General features: G+C 40.6%; 1 protein-coding gene across 3 annotated transcripts in view; it reads left to right on the top strand.

Annotated features, from left to right (window-relative positions):
• Nucleotides 1-27,297, top strand: part of Atp8b1 (ATPase phospholipid transporting 8B1) — a 116,309-nt gene that overhangs the window by 29,303 nt on the left and 59,709 nt on the right. For all 3 annotated transcript variants that reach the window (XM_046419423.2, XM_058571351.1, XM_058571352.1), the window contains exon 2: nucleotides 26,828-27,030. In XM_046419423.2, the coding sequence (XP_046275379.1) occupies nucleotides 26,850-27,030 (181 nt within the window). In that variant the 5' untranslated portion in view covers nucleotides 26,828-26,849. The remainder of the gene's footprint in view (nucleotides 1-26,827; nucleotides 27,031-27,297) is intronic.

Genomic DNA, 27,297 nt, shown 5'->3' with positions numbered 1-27,297 from the left:
TCAGGGTAGAGAGGTTGCATGGCTGGCGATGGTGGGTATGGCAAGGCACAGATGCTGGTCAGTGGTTTTGAGCAATGCAGACACTGGCTCTTCTTTCTTTCCCCTCCCCTCCCCTTTACCTGCCTAGACGGGAGACTATTGAACAAAGAGGCAGTGTCTGGCTTGCCTGTGTATTCTTTCTAAAGCCACCTGTTCCTTAACATCAGGAGCAGAGCACTAGACACCTGGGAGGATCCATCTCACACACTGGGAACCTCCCAGATTCTTAAGGGAAGTCAGAGGGTGGGCACTTTTACTTAGGCTTCACAGTTCCTTCCCAAGCAGCTGGGAAAGTAAAGACATCTCTGAGCTGTTATTTATAGAAATTATCACCCTCTTTTGCTTTTTGGGCTTTGTAACTGATTAGAACGATTGCTGCTGTGGTCCGCCCAAGAGTTAAACTTTTCTCTTGGGCGTGTGTTTTATTTGACAGCATAACTCATTTCCTCCTTGCATCAATTTCCATTTTTGTCCTTGGCGTAGGGCTTATTACCTTCTTGGCATGCCACCATCTCTTCCCTTTTATATTTAGAATTTAGAGTAAGGATTAGCAAATGTAATATTTTGAATCCTGCATACTGACTTAGGTCGGTAAAATACACAATAGGGAAAGCTTTAAAAGCTTAGCTTTGTTGGCACATAAGCAGTAAAAATAGCCTTTTAGAATTTTAATCTGGGAGATATTTTTCCTCTCTCAGTTCCTTGTGGCCTGCTAATTTTAGGATTTAGGGATGGCTTTGGAGAATCCATGTGCTTCTAGGATTCTTTTTAGTGGATTGAAAAAAATAATCCTTCTATCTCCTTAGAGAAATTGTATCTAGAATGTTGGTAGCTTGAACATACTGTCAGTTGCCTAGTTTTTTACTCTATAGATTTTCTTTTTTCTTATCAATTTTGAAGTTTGCTGTGTTTTCATGAATGAAGGAACAAATCAATTGCTTGCTGGTTTAAGATGCCCATCTTATAGCCAAGTACTTAATGACATCTTGGATTTCCTGGACAGGCACTGTTCAAAATGAGTGTCTGCCCTGATGGAAAAGCTCTATATTTAGCCATTAGCTACATGTGGCTGTTGAGCCCTTGAGATGTGGCAAGTACAATCAAGGGACCATCTTTTAACTGAATTTTAAATAGCCTCATGGGGCTAGTGGCTACTGTATTGGAAAGCACTGTGGATCTGGACTATACTTACCTGAGACAACATGTCTCTTGGGCAGCAGGAGGCTTTCTGAGGGACTAGAGCTTGTATCTGGGAGATGATTCTAGAATCAGACAGGCTTGTGATGCTGGGGCTTTCCCAACCCCTCGGGCTGTGGGTGTGCTGGACCTGAGCTCTCCCAGGGAGGTGATCGGCTGCCCTTAGTTCTGAGAGCTCCAATCCTTAAATGCCAAAAGCCTGGCGGAGACTGGCTCCCTGTTGCCCTGAGGATAAACCCTAAGCTCCTTAACAGCCTTTGTGATCTACCTCAGTCACCTTTCCCCTGTTTACTCATCACTTTCCCCATCACCTGCCCATGACTTAGGAAGACTTTCAATTCCAACAACAGGTGGCGTGCAGTCTCGTCTCTAGACCTTTCCATGCACTGCGTCCTCCGCCTGAAATGCCCTTTCCCTTCCCGTTAGCTGGCTCACTCCTATACATCCTGTCGGTCCCAATTCAGATCTCAGTCCCTGCAGCCCCTCTGCTGGGGATTTCTTGATCCCTTTCAGGACAGATGGGTGTTCTCACTGGTATGCATCCCTAAGAGGATCAATATCATAGCACCTTCCACTCTATTGAAATTGCTGACTTACACACAAGTCTCTCCTTTTATGTGAGAGCCTCTCAAAGTGTGGACCCTGGACCAGCAGTATCAACATTACCAAGAAATGCAGATTCCTGGGCCCTGGCTCAGAACTCCTGAATCTGAAATTCTGATGGTGGAATCTGTCAATTTTGGCAATCCCTGCAGGGGATTCTTGTGCATGTAAGAATTTGGGAGCCACTGGACTGCCCCCTAAGCCCCACGAAGGTAGAGAGACCCATTATTACCTGTTTGCTACCCTGATCCTAAGCACATACCCTGGCCTAGAAGAGTAGATACTCAAGAACACATCCAGACAGGAAATCTCAGGCAGCTTTGGGCAACTTGTCGGCTCTTGAAATTCTTTTATTTGAAATTAACTTTAGTCTCTTTTCCTTTCTTCAGAAATGATTGGGGAAAAAAATCAATACTTTAAAAAACTATTATTGTGGTAAAATATACAAAACATAAAATTGATCATTTTAGGGCTGGGAGTATAGTTCAGTGGTAGAACACTTGCCTACCAATACAAGAAGCCTTAATTTCCATCCCCAGCACCAAGCACATGTGTGCATGTGCACACACAAACATTTAACCAATTTAACCTCTGGTGTCCATGGGTCTACTTTGTGTCTGGATTTGACTGCTCTAAAAAATTCCCATAAGTGGTTTCATGTGGTATGACATCATACTTACATAATATCTTTGAAGTTTATCTAATGTCATAGCATGTGTCAAATTTTCCTTTTTAGAGTATTCACTTAAAGGAAGTAATGAGGTCTTATTTTGAACAATTTACTAAGGTGCATTGCCTAGCAAATGTGAATTTAAAAATACTAAGTAACCTAGTGTTTTTGACTTGGAAATTCAATCCAAATCCACACTGGAGGAAAAAGAATACATGTGACTGACTAAACATTCATTTTATTGAATTTTTTAATTTAAATTTTTTTTGCAATCTGTCTTTAAAGAATAAAATAAGAAAAAAAAACTTTCCTTTTTAAAGCTGAATAATTTTTCATTGCAGGTATATTCCACATTTTGCTTATCAGATAGCTATTTGGATTGTCTGTACTGCTTGGTTGTGTGCATAATGCCTCTGTGAACATAGGTATGCAAATATCTAATTAAATACTGCTTTCAGTTATTTTGAATATATACCCAGAAGTGGGATTGCTGGATCATATGATAATTCTATTTTTAATTTTCAAAGAAACTGTCATGCTGCTTTCCACAGTGGCTGCACAGTTTTATGTTCACCAGCAATGCACAAAAGTTCCAACTTTTTCATGACTGCATGGTGACGCACTCCTATAATCCCAGCAACCCAGGAGGTTGAGGCAGGAGGATCACAAGTTCAAGGCCAGCTACAGCAACTTAGGGAAACCCTCAGTAACTTCATAAGACTGTCTCAAAATAAAAGATGAAATAATAAAAAAAAAGGATTTGGGATGTAGCTCAGTGGTAAAGTGTCCTGGCGTCCAATCCCCAGCACCCCCCCAAAAAAAGAATCCAATTTTTCCACATCTTCACCACACTTATTTTCTATTTGTTTGATAACTGAATACTTAAAAGAGAAAAGTTAATTAAGAATAATGCAGAGAAACAGAAAATCTCCATTTTTTCTCCAAACTTTCTTAAATATATTTGTTTGATCAATGAAAACCTATATACTACCTATAATATAACTAGTTACTGAATTGAAAGAAAGAAAATCACTAGTATTTAGTCCACTTAGTCCCATTTGATCCTAACAAAATTGAAAATGCATATGAAAACTTACAGGTTGAAATGTTACTACTAGTTCCTGATATAGTTTGTAGAATAGACTCCATCTTTAGAGAACAATGTTTTGGTGGTGACCATTCCATTCTCAGAATTTATGTTAAGGAAATAATTAGATAACAGTGCAAACATGTATGTTCGAGGAACATTTCCCCCCACTCAGATTCTCATTATTAAAGCCCCTGACTTTATTAGAACCTCTTGATCTTCAGATCAGGAGAAGTAATCTCTATGCAGGTCTGGCTGCCATCCCTCAGATGTTTAAATATCAATATAAGGGTATAAAGTCACAGAAACTGTCACTTATAATATTTGGGAAGCACATTCTTAAACACATGGCATCTTAAGTTATAGAAAAAAGATACCCTATGTTCTAAAAAAGAAAACTGCAATAGCAAAAAAGTAGATGCTTCTCTTTTCCTCAGTGGAAACCAGTTGTCGATTTGGGAACTGTAAAAGAGAAAAGGCGAAGGCAGGGGTGGTCATGGCAGGGGGCTCCTCGGGCATTTCAAGTTGGTATCCCCATTGTGAGGCTGTTTCCCTCTGCCAGTCCTGACAGGTACCAAGGCAGAAGCTACTCAGATGTCTCTCTGTCCATGCATTATCCCAGAGCGCTTGTGTTTGTGAATTAGTAATCTCATAAGTCTTGGTTAATTATGTTATTACAATACTGAATTCATCTGTGGATTTCCTCCACTTGTATTTCTGAGACTAATTAAAGTAACTATGGCAGGGATGACTTATAGCCATTTCGTTTCCTCTGACTTTTGTTTATTGGAGAGGTAGACCAATTTGAAAAAGCTACATACCACAGCACCCACCAGTTTCCCTGTGGTGTGTTTAGTGTTTGGAGTAGCAGCTTCTTTCTGGTGCCTTTGAACTTGGGTGCCAGTAATAGAGTGAGCGGAGCTGCTCAAAGCTCTCCTCCCTGGTGCAAAGGTGGGAGGTGGAAGCCACGTCAGTCAGAGCAAAGGAGCCTTGAGTGGCAATTGGCTTGCAAAGAGCAGGCTAGGAGTGGGTTTCTCGGCAGTGGCAGTGGATGGTTCTGAGTCATTCAAATGCCTTATTTTTCCTGGTTGCTTTTATGACCACTTGACATGAGTTGCCAGATAGCTGTAAAGGATTGAAGTTATATTCCTTGTGAGTGAAGAATAGCTGAGTTGCTAGTGTTGGGTCCACTATGGTGGATTGAAGTGTTGCTTAGGGAAGGTTCTTGTTTAGTCAGAGCTATTTTACCTGGATGAACTGTGTCAATAAGTTCACAGTGGCAATATACTTGCCCTGTTTAAATTTAGTCCTTTAAGAACATAGAGTGGTAGATGAGGACTTTTTGTCTTGGAGAATAAAGAAAGAAGGAAAGCAAAGCCTGGTGGGATCTATGGTTTTCTTTTAAAAGTTTTCTAAGGAGATGATGTATGCAGATAAATAAATATTTTTTTTAACTTGTAATTAGTTGCCTGAAAAGTGACATTTAGTGACTTACATATTAAGTGAAAAAAAAAAAATATATATATATATATATAAAAGCTTATGTGTTCTACTTTTACAAAAGAAAGAAGACATAAGAAAAAACACACACATCTTCTTATCTTTATAAAAGGAATGGGAAGGATAAAAAGTTATTTGCCAACATGAGGTGGTGGGCACAAGGGGAAGGGGGTATGTGAAGAGGCCCACTTGTCTAAGTACATCTTTTTTGTATAGTCTTTTCCCTTGGGAGCACATTTTTGTTCCACATTCAAAAAAAATTTTTTTTCCTTTTACTTAAATTGATAAGAATAGGAAGAGGGGAAACTAAACCTAAAAGCAAAATTAAAGTAATGTATTTAATTGTATTTCTAATGAGTAACTTAATCACCATGAAGAGGGGGGGAAAAAGAAGGAATCCAAAGAGCTATGAACACAGTGTTTTAATATATATGCTCAGTCTCGGAAAAGGTTTGGTGGCAAGAGAAAATTACAAAGAAATACTAAACTATTTTAGCGTGTTTTGTGTAGTGATATTGGCAAAGCAATTCTGAAACAATTTTAGGTGTATTTTAGCATTAAAAAAATGAAGGTTGTTTTGGGTAGTCAGGGTTGAGTCACTCCAAGGAAGAAGGAACATATAGATATGAAATGGGAGAAGAGAGAAAAGGATATTGTGGATATCAACTGGAATTAGAGGTATAGCTATGAGCTCATTTTAAAAATATATGTACATGTCAGTTCTTTAATAATGAGCTTTAATAAAAGCATTCCCATGTAGTGTGTATGTGTATACAAGTCTATATGCATGTATGCTACTCAGCCCTGTCAACCAAAGGGCTAAGAAGAGAAGGCCTGAAGTCATGAGCACACCTATCACCCAGAGTTTGTTCTCTAATACCATTTCCCATGAAAAGGAACCAGGGTTCCCTGGAGAATTTAAGGGTTACAGGACTGGGGCAGAATAGGTACAATTTGAGACTTCAACATCTCAAATTGTACCTATTTGGTACAAATGTGGAAATGCTCGGAGCTGGGCTTATAGCTCAGTTGGTGGAGTGCTTGCCTTGCATGCACAGGACTCTGGGTTCAATCCCCAGCACCACCCAAAACAACAACAAATGTGGAAATGCTCAAGGCATGATAAGATCCTATCAGAAGGACACATGTGCCAGCTTGAAGGGACTCCCACTGGCCAAACCTAGAATACTTTGAACATCAGTGGGCAGTAAGGAAATATAAACCACTGGAAATAAACCAGGAATTTATAATTCATACTGATAATTGCTAAATAGATAAATAAATGGGAAGGGGGGATTGCAATCCCAGTGGACTGCCCAGGCTGACTGACAGACCTGGAGGGAGTGCTGGGGTGGACACCATCTGCTGTGGTCACCATGGTAGCGATCAGATCAGATGAGAACCATTAATGGATGCCACACATGGGAGGAAATAGTGAATAGTGACTCAGCAAGTCACGTGGGTTTTATTAAGGTGTCTCCCTAAAAGTTGCTAGTTGAAAATATATAAAACATCAACACTATAATGAGAGCAACTAAGAACAGAGCAGGGAGGAAGAGCAGGAAGAAAAGATTAACATTAAACAGATACATGAGGTGGGATGGAAAGGGAGAGAAAAGGGAAATTGCATGGTAATGGAGGGAGACCCTCATTGTTATACAAAATTACATATAAGAGGTTGTGAGGGGAATGGGAAAATAAACAAGGAGAGATATGAATTACAGTGGATGGGGTAGAGAGAGAAGATGGGAGGGGAGGGAGGGGGGATGGTAGAGGATAGGAAAGGTAGCAGAATACAACAGTTACTAATAGGGCATTATGTAAAAATGTGGATGTGTAACCGATGTGATTCTGCAATCTGTATTTGGGGTAAAATTGGGAGTTCATAACCAACTTGAATCTAATGTATGAAATATGATATGTGAAGAGCTTTATAATGTTTTGAACAACCAATAAAAAAAAATTTAAAAAAAAAAAACTTTAAAAAAAAAAAAAAAACAAAACAAAACATCAACACCTTGACCACATGATCACCAGTGGGGGGCAGGGGACACACTGCCTTCAGAGGTGACATCCTAAGAGGTGTTCCAGTAAGGATGGATAACCTGAGTTCACTCATGAGGGAATGGTAGACAAAGCCCAAAGGAGGTGTGTTCTTTAAAAAAGCATCTTAAAAAACAGAGGAGGAAGAAACTACTATATGCTTTAAAAATCAGTGTTGTAAAATGATAAAATATAGAACGTAGAAATTTTACAGATTAAATGATATAGATAATTAAGAAACAAAAAAAATTAAGAAACAACAAAAAAAAGAAACATCTGATTCTGTGCTGACAGGAAAATAATACTATAAATGACATTGTTGGATCAACGGCAAAGTAGGAACATAAGGTTAATGCTATTGTTAATGTTGCCTTGGCTAACACTGATAATTACACTATGGTTATATAAAAGAAGCTGAGAGACTCCAGAAGTATTTAGGGATAAACGAATTACACCTATACATACACATGAGAGAGTACACTAAGGATAAACCAAATGGGACAAAATGTTAATAACAGGTAATGTGGGTAAATGGTATATTTTAAAAAAAAAAGATTCCCAACATGGAGATGGTGTGTTGTTGCACACATATTTCTACTTATTTTTTTACTTTTGTAAGAAGTCAGGGTAATCCATGGTTATCTTAGACATTCTAATTTGGGACACTCCATATTGATTAACTTAGAAGGGCACCTTCTCCTTTGCAGACAGATTTTGAAAACCTCGTGCATTTGTGTCTATCCTTTAGTGTGCTTGTTCCCTCACAAAAAGGAGACAAGTGAGCAACAGTATGGTAGTTAAATTGATAGCAATTTCAACTTACTGCTGATTGTATGACACTGAGAAATTACTCAGCCTCGTCTAAGCCTCAGCTTTCATATCTTTAAATTGGGAATAGTAATGGTATTTGATGGAGCATTTCCAAATTCCGATTCCCACAAGGGCTGGGGTGAGTTCAGCCTTTCTGGGTGGGGATTATGGCAGCTGGGAGAACACAAAACACTCAAGGGGCAGTCCCTACCCAGATCCTGCTGGGGTTGCCTTGACCAAGTATTGCCAGATTTTCCAATTTTCTCAAATTTTTGTGCAAAATCAACAGACATAAAAAACACAATGAATTGAAACTTAAATAAGAAACCCCATGGTGAACTTCACATGTAGCTGCAGGTTGGGTTCAGTTGCTGGGTGGTGCTTTCTGCTGGATCCCAGCAGCAGCGATCACAGCCGGCCACGCAGGCAGAGCTTAGAGCTGGGTGGCAGTCCTGTAGGGAGCCCTCTGTGGCTGTCTGTCTGTCCCTGGCAGCACTTGCTGCGAGTTATATTGTAGTTGGGGACTGGGTAGAATGGGAACAGCACCACTGGAACTCTATAGAGGGCTTAAAATTCTCTGTTTTTAAGGCTGGAAATGGCTAGAATCCTGGTGGCCTTTACCCACTTTCTAAGCAGTTAGGAGTTAAAACCTGCTTTGGGAGCTTGCCTATGCAAACAGGTGAGGCTGAGCAGCTGACCAGGGAGGGAAGCCAAGACCAGGATCCACAGATAATGAGTCAATCAATCATTAAACATGCAAATAATCAAGAATTAACTTGATTAAGCAGTGGATATGAAATTACCAAAACTTAGGGTATTTTATCAAGGATTTAAATCTTTTTTTATAGGAAAAAACTAAAAAATACAGTCTCAAAAAAAAAATCTTTCCCTCTCTAGAGGTCACCATAGTTATAGAATGCATGAATTTTACTATTTAAGTTGGATACTAACATCTAAACAATTTCATAAAGCAGTTCTGGTGAGAGAGTAATATGGGAATATACAAATATATTCAGATCCGGGTTCTCCCACTTACAATTACACATTGTTGATAAACAACCTGAGACTATTTTTGTCTGGCCAGTATAGTGTGTCTCTTGTTGGCAAGATAGATACCATATATTGTGGCAGAGGTGTCAGATGTAAAGACAGTTTCTATTTCTGAAAAATAACACTTGGACTTTCTGAAAGCTCCCACATGGGTTCATTATGCAAAGATCACGACTCTAAGATGCTTCGTTTATATTATATTTTAGATTCTAGAGTTTGGGTTTTGCGGCTCGTATCAGAAGATCTGAAAAGAGTGGTAATGGATACACTGCAGGCTGCTTTGTCCTGAGCAGCTGCTAGAGTAAAATATTTAATGTCTCTCACTACTAGGGTGACATTTTCCTGTGGCCTGAGCACGAAGGTTACGAGCTAGGTATTCCCCCCCGCCCGCCATCAATGATTCAGCAAATGAAAGTTAACCTGAGCCCCAACGTGGGCCGTAGTAACTTCTTAGCTGTTTTGAAGTGTCAATTTGGTGATTTTTTTTCTCCTGGTGTTGAATCTTCTCCTGTTAGAATATTAGCAGCTGATATTCATCGTGCCTTCCCTTGGGTCAAGCCCTATTCCATGAGCTTCAACCCCAAAGCCACCACAAAAAGCAGTCACTATAATTTTACTCCTTTTGCAGATGGTAAACTAAGGAACAGGGACATTACTTCATTTCTCACAAGACCACATAGCTTTTGGAGCCTGCAGGTTTTGCCTGACAGCTGGCATGCCTGCTGGGGATTCCCTATTATGGCATTGCACGGTGAAGTCACCTTGGCAATGGGGCAGTTTGGACTTGGTTTTCATTTCAGTTTTAGTGCATGCAGTTGTGCCACCTTCATAATCCATGTGCCCTTTCTCAAACTCAGTTTTCTCATCTTTGAAATGGGGGTAACAGTGGTAATCTGCTCATGTTTTGGAATTGAGAATTAATGTCTATAGACAGAGTTTTTAAAGTCAACCTTAAAAATCTCACAAATCCCCCTCTGACCTGTTTCTTGAGAGTCATTAAATCTGATTTCAGAATATGATCACTATAATTGTATTCGTCTAGAAAGCAAAATTTCAACCCCATTCAAAATGATTCCCTTCATATGGATAGATTAAGTTGCTAATACTTGCTAACAAGCATTCAGAATATTTAAATCCTCCTGTGACCTACGAAAACATGCACAGAGCCAGCTGCATTAGTGTCTATGCAATAGCGTTTCCAGTGCTCGGGTTTAGATTGGAAAATGAAGCTACAAAATCTAGATTTCTAAGAAGGAGGAGGAAAGAGTGGGTGTGGACTCTAAGCATGGGCTAAGTTTTATTGAGGGGAAAAGATTATGAATTCTGTGATATCTATCTATGTGCCTTATTGCAGTTCTGATGAAATGTGTCACCATAGTGCAGGGACTCTCATGCTAGAGGTTGCCTATTTTGTGGCTGAAACACTTAACTTTGGGTCTTGAGTGTAGCTCGACTTTTTATTAATGGACATGTCAAGAGATGATGTGTCATATTTAAGTCTCGATCTATTTGGAGTGTTTTTGAAACATGCTCTGGAAAGATTTTAATTAGCCCCAGATATCTAAAGTTCAGATCCATGTGACATTTGAAGGATTAAACAGTTGTGGGTTTTTTTTTTGTTTATGTGTTTTGTTTGTGTGTGTGTGTGTGTTTGGAGTGTGTGTTATGCAGACAGTTTGCATTTATTCCTGACTTGGTGCGATGATTTGTGGATTATTTAAATCCCTTATTTATTATTGATGCCCTTTTCCTTTTTCTTACTCTAACTCATTTGCTTCTTTCCTTCTTTTCTAAAAAGAGCTCTGGAAAAATCAACAGAATTAACATGTTGAAATATCAAGTTCAGGTCAGTTACATTTGCTCCTTGGGAGCATTTATTCCTGGTGTTGATAGTGGGGGAGGGGGTCATAGGTGGGCTGGCAGGTGGGCAGTGCCCTTTGGACAACTCTGCCAGAGCCTGCTTCCTCCCCAGACAGTTGTCTGGGAGCCCAGTTTCCTAAATAAAGGACAAGTTTCCTGACTCAACTCTGACTTTTATCATGTGTCTTCACCTAGATCAGATTAATATCAGGGGAATTTTTCGGTTAGTCACAGGTTAAATATTACAAGAGTTTTTTTGTAATAACATTAGTAATACTAAGATAAAAGTTATAAATCACATCATGGTAACAACAGGGTCAAAAATATTTTTTCTTTGTTATTTGGAGTCCAGTGGTATTCAACAAATGTAATTTTCACTTTGCAGGAAATGGGGGTTGAAGTCTGGGTTTGTGGAGAAGTGGGAATAGAGAAGAGAAGGGGGAAAAAATCCACACCTTTTGGTTGGTTGTTTTATCTTGCATTTCACTTCAGAGTTAGAAACATTCTCTCTACTATCCACACCCTTGTGTGGGGGCGGGGTGGGTGGGGATGGATTGCTAAATCAAACCCCAAGCCCTCATCACTGTATACAACTGCTCCCTAAAAGGTACACAGAGATTTTTAAAGGGAAACAAATATTGATTGAGAGGAGAAAAATATCACAGTAGAGGAAAGTTCTGGAATGGATTGACATGATTCCTTAGGCCATATTTTTTAAGAGGCAGGGTAGAAAACTTACTTAATTAGCATTTCTTTGAAATACCGAAATATTTTAAGCTATTTTAATAAATGTAGGATTGTTTTATAAAAGGTGTATGTTTTCTCTTAAAATTAAAATCAGAGTAGATGTTTGTACAGGTCTGAGTTAGTCATCCATATTTGGGATTAAATACTATTTGTTTCTTTAGGTCACTCCCTGCAAATAACTCTTAGAACCTGCTGAACTGAAAACAAAACACAAAACAAACAACAACAAAAATCAATATGTTTTACCTTCAGGAAATTAAAAGAAAGAAAAGAAAACATGGTCATTTAGGTCCTAATTATACAATTTGTTACAAAAGGCACAGCTTTAACTTTGATGTGCCAAGTTGTGGGGAAAGGTGGAGTCTAGATTTATAATCACAAAGTAACAAATTTGCCATACCTGGCTCTGCCACCCTTTGTTCTCTGCAATTAAGTAATTTAAAAACTATACATTATAGCCCTAGTTTTGCTAGGGCTGCTGTAACAAAGTACTACAAACTGAGCTGTGTAAAAGATAAAAAATTTAAAAAATAAATAAATAAATAAAAGATAAAAAATTTATTACATTAGTTCTGGAGGCTGGAAGTAAAAGATGAAGGTATTGGCATGGCCTCACTCGGTGGAGCAAACCTTGACTGTATAGAATCATCTCAGTCTAAAGTGTGCTCCCTGAGGGTCTGTGTCCAGATGCCACATTTCACAAGGACACCCGTCTTAGTGGATTAGGTCCCACCCTAATGACTTAATCTCAACTAACAGCATCTGTATCAATCCTATTTCTAAGTAAGGTCACAGTCTAATACTGGGGTTAGGAATTTTGAAGGTCACAACCTGACCCGTGACTCGCCAGGTGGCTTGGAAAGCAGAGCTAGCCTGGGAGCATGTTGTGCCTGAAGAGTGTGACACACAATGTGGGTCATTTTAACACCTCCTCCTCTATTGAGGACAAAATGACTTTCCATTACTTATTATGAAATAAAATGGATAATAAAAATGGTCAGAAAAGAAATTCAGGCAGTTCCATCCTCTTTTATTGACCTTGAATTCTTTGTATTTTTCACCTTTTCAAATTTCAAATACAAAATAAAAACACCAAGGGCTGATGGAGGGTAACAGAATTAAAGTAGACATTCTGGAATTAATTGTATTATTTAAAAATTTTTACGTCGCTCTTCTGTCTCTTATGTTATCATTGGACTCTATAGTGGAGTACATTCTTGGGCAGGTGTGTACCTGTGCTTGTAGTGGCCACCTCTATTTTCTACTTCCTGCCCTCAGTTTCCCTGAAAGTAAGCCCTTGAGTGGAGAGATGAAAGGGTTTCGAGTTGCTGAGCACACATTCTAGCTCCAACATAGATTTATCTGTGTGTCTCTTAATTATATGTCCCCCCAACTGCAAATTGAATTGATTTTATTTTCTTCATCTTAGCCCCCAGTGATATTTCTAGGTAAGCTGAAACATTGAGTATAGTGATTGAAAGCATGGGCTATTTATTGACAAGGGATTTTGTTTTAGTTACTACCTTATATCTTTGGGCAAAGAATTTAACCTTTTACATGTCAATTTCCTCATCTGATAAATGGGGATAACAATTTGTCCCTGGACAAATGAAATAAGATAATACATGTAACTAACCACTTAGCACCAAGCTTAGGCTAGGCATGATGGGGCATGTATAATCCCAGCGATTTGGGAGGCTAAAGCAGGAGGATCCTAAGTTCAAGGCCAGTCTCAGCAACTTAAGGAGACCATGTCTAAAAACAGGGGGGAGGGGTGATAAACTATAGACGTAGCTCAGTGGTATAGCACCCCTGGTTTAAACCCCCAGTACCACAAAATGACAACAAACACTTAGTATTGAACCTAATGCATAGAATATGTAGACAGTTTTTAGTTAATGCTCACCATTACCATTCCAGGAAAAATGGAGACTGTCAGAAGCCCTGTATGGGAAGTATTACCCAAAGTCCTCATGCCTATCAAATACATAGGAAAAACTTAGCCACACTCTTATATATTGCTCACGATTTAAAAGCCCAAATGGATAGAACTGCAGACTGTTGGTATGAAACTGCAGATCTTTCCTGCCAAATTCCCAGCAAGCATTTCCAACGGACACATAAAGTATTAAACATATGCAGTATGATCTTCGTCCAAAACATAGGGTGTGAACTCTGCTGTCTTGAAAGAGTTTGTAATTTAAGCTGAATTTAAATACAGCAGAGGAGACAACGTTTAAATATCAGATGTGGCCCTCATCCCTTAGACCTCTCAAATCTGGAATTTGTAAAAGTATCGATTTGGGGAAAGAGAAGAGAGGTTCTACGGAATAATCACAGACAGGCAGGAATCTATGGATAGGTCTAGGAAGGGTACCAAGGAGCTGTTCAAATCATATTCCATGTGACAGTCACATAGTGTCCATTTAAACACTAAGGTGTATTTATGTTTGTGTTCTCAGCTGAAGTCACAGGTTTGAGTACAGATCACTAAAGAAGGATTGGGTGGTATCACTGGGAAATTTATTCACTTTTAAGTCATTATTGTCCCTGGACCTCTGTCTACACTCAAGGCCAGTTGTCCTTGGCAGACAAAGTGAGGATATCTGGTGTAGATCAGTGGTTTGGGATCCTCAGTGGCCTGCAGTGTCAATCAGCAAAGGTCCTAAGAGGAAAGACTGAGTTTCATGCAACCCACAATCCTTAGCAAAGAGATGAATCTGCTCCCTAATGACTGGGAAAGATAAAACAAAAGAAAAAAGCCACAAAGTCTCTCCTGTCCTGACATGCAAACCATCCCTGCTCTCTGCTCAGAGATCACCTCTGCACAGAACTAACTTTCATGCTACTGTTTTTGTTTGGTAGTCACTTGCAAAGAGAATGACATTAATAAAACTTGGGTGGGCATAATCCCAATATCCTGGCATGACTTTTCTCCCAGTTTAAGGACTGTGACAGATCATCAGGGACTTGAACACACAGACCTGAAACTTTACCATGTGACCCTGGAGAAGTGATGTAATTTCTCCAAGTTCATAAAATGATGACAATCTCTTCCTTTTGGGTGTGTTGTAAGGATTTTCTAAAAATGTACCTCACATGTAAGTAACTGCTCAGCAGTCTATAGATGTGAGAGGGGGTTAGGTATTATCAATTGTGATTATTTTAGAAATAAAAACAGAATTGTGAATCTTCTTTCAATGCAAATGTTCTTTCCCAAATACATATTTTTATTTATTTGTTTGTTTATTTTTCAGTGCTTGGGATGGAACCCAGGGCCTTGGGCATGCTAAGCAAGTGCTCTACCAGTGAACTCACCCCCCACCCCACACACATTATTTACAAAGCTGCAATAATAGACAAATTTGGGTTTCTGACTATGACCCTATTTAATATCGGAAAGCATTTCCTGTGTTTCTATTGCTATCATTTTTAATGGCTACACTAAAATCATAGACATTTGTACAACAATTTTCCTATTAGACTTTGAATATCCCTACCTTTTATAGCTAACTACGACAATTGAGTAGAGTTCTTTTATGGGATTTGTTGGGAAAAAAATCTCTGTACATGAGATTCTTGGTTCAGAGATGACCTTAGTGTTCGGGGTTCATAGTGTGTCTCTGTCTTATTTCCCATAAGGAATCACAGCAGCGAGTGAGAGTGCTGTAGAGAGGGCAGATTCATCCACCCCTGGGCAGCCCCACTGGATGGAGTCATTGAATGTTGCTAATGGCGTAGTGGTGACTGTGTTCTCACTAACTCGCCTTTCTTAGTTACTAGTGAGAGGAATCCTTTCCACATGTGTTTATCGCTCTCATTTACTTACCACATCTGCCCTTCTACCCTTTTATGGCAACCAGCTGTTCCCACTGCATCTGGACAGGAAATATAGAACCATATGTTTGCAGACGGAAAGTTCTGAGGTTTATGTTTAGTTCTGAAAATCTATGCCAATTCTTACCTCTTTCTCTGGTGTCATCTTGACAGTGAGAGCTGGATGACTCTTCTGGCATCAATATTAAGTCGAATGCACGGCCTGTTTTACCCTGGACGTTGGCTTCCACATAGTGGCGATTACGAAGTTCCATTGATTTTATGTCATCTGAACATATACATATATATTTAAAACCTAATCATAGTGACAATAGTAATGGAGTCAAACTAGGGCCATTGTCCCTAACCAGTAAGGATGAGACTTGAATGTAAAAATAACACTGATTTTTTTTTTTCTGGTAACTTTCATTATTTATTGTAAAAGTACATTTTGGATTGAAGCCCAGCCTCCTAAGTAAACACTTTGAGAAGTCTGGCATTACTGTCCTCTGGGAACCAGCTCTAGTCTTTTGTGTACTTTTTCCCCTTGGTTTTTCAGACAAAGGAATGGGGCCCCGCCCTGCCTTGATTTTAAACACATTTTTTTTCCCAGCGGCCACCACCCTAATCCAGGACCGTATTCTTCTTGGCGGCTGCTGCGGGCTTCCCACCCGGTTGTTGCTGAATGCTCTGGAAGGGGATGGGCAAGATGGAACCACGGAGCTTTACAGACTAACCCCCCCAACCCCTCCCCCCAACAAGCCCTGAATCCTTGGGAAGGCCTTGGGGCTGGGAGGGTTGCCTCTGGTCAACCTCTTCTGGCTCTTCTCTTAGACATCCTTTCCCGGGGCAGGTGCCTGGTCTTTCCACACGTACTTGCCTACCTCGGGGTCTGAGTTCTGGCTGTTCCCCATTCCTGAAAGTCCTGCTCCCATCCATCCTGAGTTCCTGGTCACTTCTGTGACTCCCACACTGTCTTACGTGACAAATACTGGGAAGCATTTTGACTTTTATAGCTCATTGGTATAGGATAGATCTGCCTGCCGACTGCAAAGTTGGATTTATTGTGCTTAAGTCCTTCATTTCTTTTGCTTAGGTTCTTCTCATGATGAGTGGTGATCTAAGAAGGTGCTGTAATTTGGATCTTGAACGTCCCCCAAAGGCCTGTGCGTGAAAGGCTTGGCCCCTATCCCATGGCACTATTGATACGTTGTAGAACCTTTAGGGGGTGGGCCTAATGAAGGAAGTTGGAACATTAGTGTTTCGTCCTTAAAGGAGATGTTGGACCCCAGGCTCTTCCTGTTTCTCTTTTACTTCCTGGACACTAGAGGTGAAGGGGCCTCCTTCACCCCATATTCCCACCTTGACGTACTGCCTTACCACAGGCCCAAAAGAAATGGGCTAACCAGTCATGGAATGAAATTTGATTATGAGGCAAAATAAATCCTTCCTCTTTTGGTAACCTCAGGAATTTCATCACAGTAATGGAAGCTGACTAGCACAGTAGGTGTGTGGAAGGAGGAAGGCAGTTGATGTTTAGAGTAGGTTCTAGTGTTTCCTGGACAGGGCTTTAATTGCAGTCTGAATCCATGATGCATTTATTATGCCACCTGGAGCATAGACCCTGGATATATGGAGAAAACACCAGAATCCAGTCTGATATTACCACCTAGGAGCTCAATAGCCTTGGGAAAGTTCCTCCACCACCTTAGGTATCTCATTGGTAAAATGACAATGATAATGCCTAGCAGCACACCTCAGAATATTTCCATGACAGTTGTGAGAGACAACTGCAATACTTTGAACAATACTTTGAACAATACTTTGTGAACTGCAAGAAGCTACCTCACATCACTAAGAAAGCATCATTGTCACTAGGCTGCCTTGTGGAGCCCATGGCAGTGTGGAACTCATAAATCCTTTGAAGCTTCATCCAAGAGAACGAAAATGGCTGCTCTCCTCTGGAAAGTCAAAGTATCAAGATTCCCTCTGCTTTTTTTCAATGGTCACCATTGAGAGGCTCAGGGGCAGGAAATTGAGTGGCATCTGGCAACAGCCAGAGAGCACTGGTTCCCTTGTCCAACAACCCTTAAGGAAATGAATTTTGCAGATTTCTATCGCAGCCCCACCTTCAGATTAGACCCCAGGCCAGGCTGAGACCTCAATTGCAGCCTCGTGAGAAACCCTGAAGCAGAAGATCCAGTTAAACTGTGCTCAGACATCTGGTCATAAACACTGGGATGGTAAATGTATGTTCGTTTAAGCTGCTAAGTTTTGGAGTAATTTGCTATGCAGCAAGATAACTAACGTACACTCCATTAATCACAACAGTAATAATTCTATGATAAGAGTCTATTATTTCCAAGTGATTTCAAGGTAGGGCACCCATCTAAAAGCAGCAGAAATCTCTATTATCCTGGTTAGTCCAGATACATGCTGTACCCTGTTTGGAATCTACCCAATATTCCTGAAAGTAAAATCTGACAAGCCTGATGACAGTTATAATTAAACAAATAATTTCATGAAGCAATAGCAATAAAACATATCTAAGATCTAGATTAAATTTGAACCTTGTATGTTACAGAAACAAATAATCATAGTTCCTAACACAAAAAGAGTTATATTTTTTTCTTTTCCTCTCAAATCAAAGCCAAATAGAAGCCTGGAATAACTAATGTGAAATGAAGGAAGTTAATTCATATTACCATTGACTAACCACTAATTAATTAATAACATTAATATCACCACTAAAGAGACAATTCAGCCAGGACGTTGATTCATGGGTTAAAAAAGTTTCTCTGAGCCACGACTTCACCCCCTGTTCCTTAGAAGCACCTCCGAGTTCACCTATATATATATTTTTTTTTAAATTTTTTTTTATAGTTGTGTATGGACATCGTGTCTTTATTTTAATTGTTTATTTTTATGTGGTGCTAAGAATTGAACCCAGTGCCTCACACATGCTAGGCAAGTGCTCTGCCATGGAGCTACAGCTTCAGCCCCTATTTAATAATAATAATAATAATAATAGTAATAATAATAATAATAATAAAAGTAATGATAATAATAATAAAGTTAAACGAGGCAAAAACATGCTTCAGAGTTCTCTTGGCTAGGAATGTAGCTCAGTGGTACAATGCTTACTTACCTACGATGTATGAGGCTCTGGCTCCATCCCCAGCACAAGAACGAACGAACGAAAGAAAGAAAGAAAGAAAGAAAGAAAGAAAGAAAGAACGAAAGAGAATTTCTTTCTTATCAAGGACTTCTAAAGCTATTTTTAAAAATGTGGTGAAAATGAGCAGAAAATGAATATATTGAATCTTCCTGTCTGAACTGGGACCTCCCTGGACACAGGTCAAGTGATACAACAAAGACATCATTCACTGGGGAACTGGGCCCTCTAAGCCTCTGGGTTTCCACTGCTGTTGTAAATGCTCACAGATCAGTCGCAACTAGTGGCAAAACTCCAACATTTTTTGTTCCTATTTTCCTTTCATTTAAGTCTAGAAACCTTGTGATAGCAATGAAAGTTTTCGTCTTCATCACACCGACTTTATGCATTATTATTGCAAAGGCCAAACAGTAATTCTCTCTTGTCTAGTTTCCTCTTCTGTCTTGTCTAGGTTCGCCTTCTCTCTCTTGAGCACTTCCTCTCCTGCGAAGGGAATAGATTTCATTCAATTGTTCACTTCCTGGTTATTTGGTAGCCAATATTCGAATGATGGATGTTAGAAGTTCAGGGGCTTATGATCAAGAGGGCAGGATACTCCAGAAAGCCAGCTGGGAAATAAGATACCACTTTCTTAAAAGCTAGAAAATTCTAATACCACGCTCTGATCCAATAGATGCCCTTCCTTCCTATTCTTCACCACCCTTGTCTTTTTTAGGCAGGTCTGCAGAAAAGTCCAGAATCTACTAAATAGACTGCTGTGTCTGGGGGATATCCCAGGAGGTTGTTGACCACATGAAGATGGTAAAGGTAGAACAGCAACCTACACAAAATCCTGAACATTAAACTCTAGAAATATAGAAACCCAAAGCATACTAGTCAGCTTTCTATTACCACAACAAAATATCTGAGACAGGCTAACTTATAAAGAGGTTTATTTAGTTGACACTTTTGGAGACTAAAAGTCCAAATAATATGGTACAGTTCTGGCAAGGACTCCCCCTTGGCTGTATCATCTTATGGCAGATTGCAGTAGTGGGAGCACTTTTGAGAGTCAGAGATCACACCCCAAACAGGAAGCCAGAGAGAGGCTTGTATAGCAACAGTCCCAAGAGAACTAACTAGAATTCCATGAGAAATCCCTCAATCCCTCCTGAAGGCACTGACCAAAGACCTCCTACTAGGCCCCTCCTTTTAAAGGTTCCAGCTTCCAACATATGGGGGACGGGAAGCAAACCATAGCCAGACTATAGCACAAGGCTACTAGTAAGGTGGCAGGCTCTGACCATTCTGTGTATCAAGACCCTCTTTCTGGGGAGGGAAAAGGGAGGCTGAGGAGACCCCACCACCCCCAATGGTGGATTTAGTCTTTGTCTTTCAAGAATAAGAAGAAGCAAGCTGGCATGGTGTCACATGCCTGTAATCCCAGTGATCCCGGAGGCTAAGGCAGGAGGATCTTGAATTCAAAGCCAGCCTCAGCAACATCAAGGTGCTAAGCAACTCAGTGAGACCCTGTCTCTAAATACAATACAAAATAGAGCTGGGGATGTGGCTCAGTGGTCAAGTGCCCCTGAGTTCAATCCTCACTACCAAAAAAAAAAAAAAAAAAAAGAATAGGGAGAAGCAGGGGATGGAATTTAGCATCTACCTTGTATCTATTACATACTACCAGGGGCTTTCACAACCATTAGTTATCTAAATAAACTCTTGCAATATGTGAAAAATAAATAATCCCTTCTCCCTGCTTTTTAAAAAAATCTCTGTTAAACATAAGCTTCCAGAATGTTAAACAATATACTTGAGTTACAAACTAATGAATCCAGACCATATTTTTTCCCATAAATCATGCTGCCTCTTAGTCCCAGCAGCAGGCCTGGCTCTCTGGCAGTGGGTGGCTATGGCATGAGCTAGGGGACCAGCAGTACTTGGCCCAGGAACATTCTGACTGCTTGTCATTAGAGCGTGACCATAAAGTTGTTCCCCAACACCCAGCGCTGTTTCCTGATGGCCTATTGTATGTCCAGGTCATCTAGCCTGATCCTTATTTGTTTCCTGTGGCTAATGTCTTCAAAGTTGACCCGCCAGAGACCCACTCACATCCTTGGCATTGTTCGTTCTGTGGTGACCACGTGCATCAGGGTTTAATGCTTTGCAGCTATTTAAACCATCCAGTCCTTTGAGAGGGTGACTTTCCTACCACCTCTGCTGTGATTATCTCTGGAATGAGATTCCTGTGAGGACAAGGATGCACAGAGGAGGACATAAGTGTATTTGATTTGAATGGAGTCCATTTGTGATTGTTAACCTCTGTCAATGTAAAATTACATATTTATTTGATAAAATTATAATATTAAGTACCATACTGAAATCCAGTGAGTCTTCATTTTTAAGAAGTATAAATTGTGGACCCGGTGCATGCCTGTAATCCTAGTGATGTGGGAGGCTAGGGCAGGAGGATCACAAGTTGGAAGGCAGCCTCAACAACTTAGTGAAATTCTGTCTCAAAATAAAAAAATAGAAAAAAAAGAGGGCTAGGAATGTAGCTCAGCAATAGAGCACCCCTGGGTTCAATCCCCAATACCAAAAAAAGTACACAGCATGTGTTTTAATATGTCTATCTATATAGCAATATGAAACACTAAGCAATTTAGTACTCCTGTATAGCTAAGCTAATTAAGGATAGTTTTCTAAAGATATGTGACCAGAAAAATTCATGAATGCTGCATCACCTTGATGAATTTTTTTTAAAATATGCATAGATTTCTGCCCACTTGCTGTGTTTGTACACTTTTACTTTCAATACATGATTATAAGTACATGGATTAATGACAAAATAGCCCATTGAACTGGACATGGCTCTATTACAACATGCACACCCACAGTGTTGTCACCTGATGACTACTGTCCCTCTAGCTTTTGAAATTGCACCTTTCCTAGTTACTCAGCTTTGAAAAAATTAAAGGGGAAATACCCCAGAATCAACAGGGCAACGGTATTATTTAAGGACATTTTCCCACCACTGCCCCTGCTAGTGTGCTTCACATTCTCAGAGCCCACATGATTTACCCACGTGGATACCAGCTTCATCTGGCTTTGGGCTTTCGATGTTGACCACTTGTTTTGATTACTCGTTGTCTCTTATTACTGTTCCTTTTAGTTCAGGGGTCCGAAGACTTGGTCTATAAGGGGTCAGGTAGTAAATACCTTAGACCTTGAGGCTATACAGTCTCAATTGCAAATGTCTGTATTCTGTTTTGCCATAGTAGTGCTGAAGCATCCAGAGACAGCTCATAAAGAAATGAGCAAAGGTGTGTCCCGTAAGGCCTAAGAAAACAGGCAGAATGGCCAATGGTCCTGGGATATAATTGCCACCTGCTGCCTAGACTATAAGCCTCTTAGGACCGAGGGGAAACTGGGTTCTCTGTAGCAGACACCTGTACCAGGTGCTGGAGTTACTATGATAAGCAAGAGAGATGGGTCCTCACCTTTAAAACCTGCAGTATCTTACCGGAAGCCTCGTTTCATTTTGTGTGCATGATAAAATCTCAGGTAATAAGTTTTTGTTGGCCTTGAATGAGTCAGACTCCTACAAAAGCTGCATCGTGCAGGGCTTCTCGACTTGTCTGCTCCTCTTCTCCCTCACCATTGCCCTCAAGCATTTATCCTTCATCCGGTGACTGTTGGAATCTGTGGCTGTGTGGTAGATATGAACGTAGATGGATGGGGAGGAACTTTGGTTCTCAGAGTCCTCCAGGACTTTTTTTTGAAGATGGATTTGCTTTTCCTCCAAGTCTTTGAAAGTCAACTGTGTGGTACTGAGGATTTCCTAGTCAACTGTGTGGTACTGAGGATTTCCCAGACTGTGCTCTGTTCTTGTGGTCTAGTGGGAGAGGCAGATGATAAGTAAGTAAAAGCAAGTATGTATTTATAAATTGTGGTAAGCACTAGGAAGGAAGCAGAATCGTCAGTGTTCAGGAGGCCAGTGGTAGCAAAAGAGGAGGGCAGATACCTGTTCAATGCCATCAGTGGAAGGGAACTTTAAAGTGGAGACTTAAAGAATGAGGAAACAGTCATGCAAGGAACCAGGAGAAGAGCATTTCAGCAGAAGAACCAGCCTGTGCAAATGCCCCAAGGTAGGAAGGGCTTATTTGCTTAAGAAAGCAAAGCAGACCCATGGGACTGAGAAGGAGGAGTCTGGAGAGCTCTTGGAGTTGGGAAGACTGTGCAGCTGGAGCACAGAGAGAAACCGCAGCGTTTGAGTCTACCCAGGCTGCCATGACAAAATACCACAGCCTGGGTGGCAGAAACGAGACACACTTATTTTCTCATAGTTGTAGAGACTGAAGTCCAAGGCTGAGGTACCAACAGTGCTGGCTTCTGGTAAGGCCTGTTGCTCTGACTTGTAGACAATTGTCATCTTGCTATCCTCTTTCGTGGTCATTTCCCTGTGTGCATGTGGAGGAGGAGAGATCTTTGGTGTGTGTTCTTCTTCTTATAAGGGCATTGGTATTGCCGCATGGGGGCCTCAGCCTGATGTCCTTGTTTAACCTTAAGTGTGTCCTTAAAGGTCTACAGACCTTGAGCATGTGAACCGCGGGATTTGGAGCCACAAAATCAATCCATAGCAATGGATAACGGCACGACTCTGGTGGCTGTGTGAAGGTTCATTATGGAAAGTTTACTTAGAGGCCTCTGCCTCATTTTGGGAGAGGTATGACAGTGTCCTGAGTGAGGTTGGTGGCCATGGGATGGAGAGGAGGGGATGGACCGGAGGTGTTTGGGGCCAGTCTTGTTGTACCCTCTGGCCATTCTTGGCAGCTTATATGTCTATCTCCCACTAGACCACAAGAACAGAGCACAGTCTGGGAAATCCTCGGTACCACACAGTTGACTAGGAAATCCTCAGTACCACACAGTTGACTTTCAAAGACTTGGAGGAAAAGCAAATCCATCTTCAAAAAAAAGTCTCTAAGTGGTTCTGTTTCCAGGATTCTAGTGCTTTGGACCTCACAGGTGCTTAATGGATGCTGATTAAGGTGCCCCTGTCTTCAGTATCATGGAGCAGGGCTAAGGATGTTAAAAAGTTTCCAAATCCATCCTGTCTGTTGTGCCTGTCTTCAGGGAGGATGGTTCAGGTTTGGAAAGCTTCCTTATACCACTTAAGACTTCAAAGAAGTGATTCCATCCTAGTTTTTCCTTGGTTGTCTTAATTGACAGAGTTGCGTGATTCCTGTGTGTGTCTGCATTACACACACAGCCAGAGAACTTGACCTTGGTGCGCCCTGCCTCTGCTCTCCAACTCAGCCTCTCCAGATCTGTCTGGGTGGTGGAGGTTGGAGACACACACCTTGCTCACTTGGATCTGTTTCTTCACAGTTGTCTGCCCCTCCCTCAACCTGGAAGAACTGGATGCAGGCTCTAACAGGGAAAAGAAGCATCCAGATGCTTGGGAGTTTGGGAGCAATGATGAAAATAATAGCTTGCCAAATGTTTCTATACGGTGGACCTAATGCCACTGAACAACATTCAAAACCGAATGTTGTGATGTGGGCATGTTCCCAGAATTCATGTGTGCAAAACCAAATCCCCAGAGTCATCTGTCAATGGCATTTGGAGGTGGGCCTTTGGGAGGTAATGAAGATTAGATGAGGTCATGAGGGTCCTGGGATGGTATTAGTGGCTTTATAAGAAGAGGCAGAAAGACCTGAGCTGGAGCGACTACTGTCTTGCCGTGTGATGCCTGTCACATGTCAGGATCAGCAAGAAGGCCTCGCCAGGTATTTGGGCAGGTGGCACCTGTCCTTGGACTTCCCGTGACTCTCGAACTGTGAGCTACATGAACCTTGATTCTTCTTACTCCAGTAGTCTTGAGTATTCTATTGTACATAAGAACAGAAAATGGACTAACACAATGGTCAAAGTGGAAAAATCATGTGGTATGCATGTTACCAAATAAAAAACGTTCTATACAGTGCTTTTAGATAGTTCAATATTTTATATACGCCTGTAGTGGAGAGCTTGGATCCTAACTGCCAATCACCAGCTGAGCCTCGGTCTCCGTATTTGTAAGATCGAATAATGACATCTGTCTCATGGGTTGCCCTGCTCTGTACACAGTGGGAGCCCAATACATGGTAGCCATTCTTATATTATTTTTGTTCTTGAAATTTTTTTTTGGTGAAATTTGCCTTTAAGAGTTTAGAAATTTTTAAATAGACTTATATTTGGAGAGCAAAAAGTTTAATACCTGAGCTGAAATCTACAAATTAAGTAGACTCATATTTTAAAGGGGATAATAGTCTAACTTATTACTTCCCAATGAGGGACAGAGAACATTGTACAGGTAACTCTGGAGATGGAAAAGCTCACAGTGACAGAGACCCACCCACTTCTAGTTTTCTAAATATGAAGATAATAGCTAACAATAATAATGGCTGTTTATCGAATTCTCACTGTGGGCTATCAACTGAGTTGAGCACGTGGTATGGGTCCTTTCACTTAAAAATAATGCACATCAGTTTTCGAAACTTTGGGACTATTCTGGACATGTGGATTTATAACTCACCTTTCAATTTAATGTGTTTGGACTTTTTTGATATCACTAAATGTTCTGCCAATCATAGTCTAAATTAGTGTGCACTGTCCCACCGTATAAAGATGCAATGATTCATCTACACAATCAGTAATTCTTGGGCATCCAGGTTGCTTCTGGTTTTTACTGTTTAAAGTACACTGGATAATAATCCTCAAAGAAGTATTTTCTGAAGTATAAAAATTATTTTAGATGCCCAAGATGCTAGATTTGGTGTCAAACATGAAGTCAGCTAAATACTTCCACTCAAAGCAATTTAAACTCAAATTAAAATACATAATAATTTATAATAGACATGGAGTACAGGAGACCTCTCCTTGGAAAGCAATATTTTTCTGCACAATGTTAATAATTACTGTGCAAGTTATTTAATGTCTTAGAGTTTTAATTGTCTTTTCAGTACAAGTAACAATAATACCTTCATCAGGGTGACATTAGAAGTTTCAGGGAGCCAATGTCTACCAAGCTCCTCGTGTAAGGCCTGGTGCAAAGTTAACACCAAATAAATGTGAGCTGCTATTAGTAACAATACTGAGTCCCTGGCAATGTGAGGCTTGTGTAAATAGTCCAGGTTGTATGTCTGTCCTTGAGCAACCTGAGTCATTTATGTAAATGTTTCCCAACATAAATATAACTAAATGTGTCCTTCTTAGTTATATACAGTTGCTTTATGCAGTAGTAGGTACACAAACTCCAGATAGGGGAGTGAGTGGAGGTGGAAAGGTGAGGTGAGATCCCTCAAAGTCACCAGTGAAATTTGAGGACCTCAGGTTGTATTTAAAATGTGTCACAGAACAAAGGCTCATTAGCATTAGCAGAAACCAGGCCTCTTAGGGCAGTGGTTTTCCAACTCTGTCAGCCTAAGAAATTCAATTCCATCCATATCACAATGCAGATAAATGTGGTGTGTGTGTGTGTGTGTGTGTGTGTGTGTGTGTGTGAGAGAGAGAGACTTTTATGAAACTTTTAACAAATGACACTTATTCTTACCACGTGAACAATACTCTGATATTTTTTAGTCTGTTTAATTGAGGGTTTTTGTTTTTGTTTTATTTGTTTTGTTTTTTTGTACCTGGGATTGATCTCAGGGGCCCTCAACCACTGAGCCATAACCCCAGCCTGTCTCAGCCTCCCGATCCACTGGGATTGCAGGTGTTCACCACCGCACCTGGCTATTTTATTGTACTTTTTTTTTTAATTTTTAAATTTTCTTTTAATTAGTTATACATAACAGTAGAATGCATTTATGTACTTTAATATATCATACATAGATGGGATATAATTTCTCATTTTTCTCAGTGTACATGTTGCAGAATCATATTGGTCATGTCGTCACATATATACATACAGTAATAATGTCTGTTTCATTCTACAGTCTTACCTATCCCCATATCCCCTCCCCTCCCCTCCCCTCACTTCCCTCTACCTAATTTAAGGTAACCCTATTATTCTTCCTTAGTGCCCCCTGCCTTATTGTGAATTAGCACCGTATATTAGAGAAAACATTCCGCCTTTGGTTTTGTGGGATTGGCTTTTTGATGTTGGGTGTGACCACTAAATTTATTTTCCTGGGTAGAGACCCACAACCAAAACCTGGGCAGCAGCCAATAATTCTCCCTGGTTTGCTTTGTTTCCCACCAGATAGTCCCAGTTCGCCAGCAGAATGACCACGGAAAGAGACTCAGAAACAACATTTGAGGAGGATTCTCAGCCCAATGATGAAGTGGTTCCCTACAGCGATGATGAAACCGAAGATGAGCTGGATGACCAGGGCCCTGCCGCTGAGCCAGAGCAGAATCAGATCAACAGAGAAGCCGAGCAAGGCCGGGACACCTTCAGGAAAGGTAGCTGGAGGCTCATGGCTGGGGAACACACTGTAGATGCTCACACGGGTCACGGCATGACCTATGCCAAGGAGAACCGTCTGTTTCACATGGCCTAGGAGGGCCTCTTCCTTTTCTGATCTCCTCCTAGGATGGGCTTGGACAAGTACCCGTCGCCCTCAGCATGGCAGGCTGAAAGGCCAGACCTCACAAGTCCTGTGGAGGAGAAAATAGAAGGTCTTGGTTAGTGTGTCTTAAAATCGAGTTGTATGTGGAAGGATTTGCTCG

The sequence above is a fragment of the Marmota monax genome, unplaced genomic scaffold (genome assembly GCF_021218885.2).
Source record: "Marmota monax isolate L192 unplaced genomic scaffold, Marmota_monax_Labrador192_F-V1.1 WCK01_AAM20220418_F8-fsc00088, whole genome shotgun sequence".
Classification (NCBI taxonomy): domain Eukaryota; kingdom Metazoa; phylum Chordata; class Mammalia; order Rodentia; family Sciuridae; genus Marmota; species Marmota monax.
This window is presented reverse-complemented; position numbering and strand designations above follow the sequence as displayed.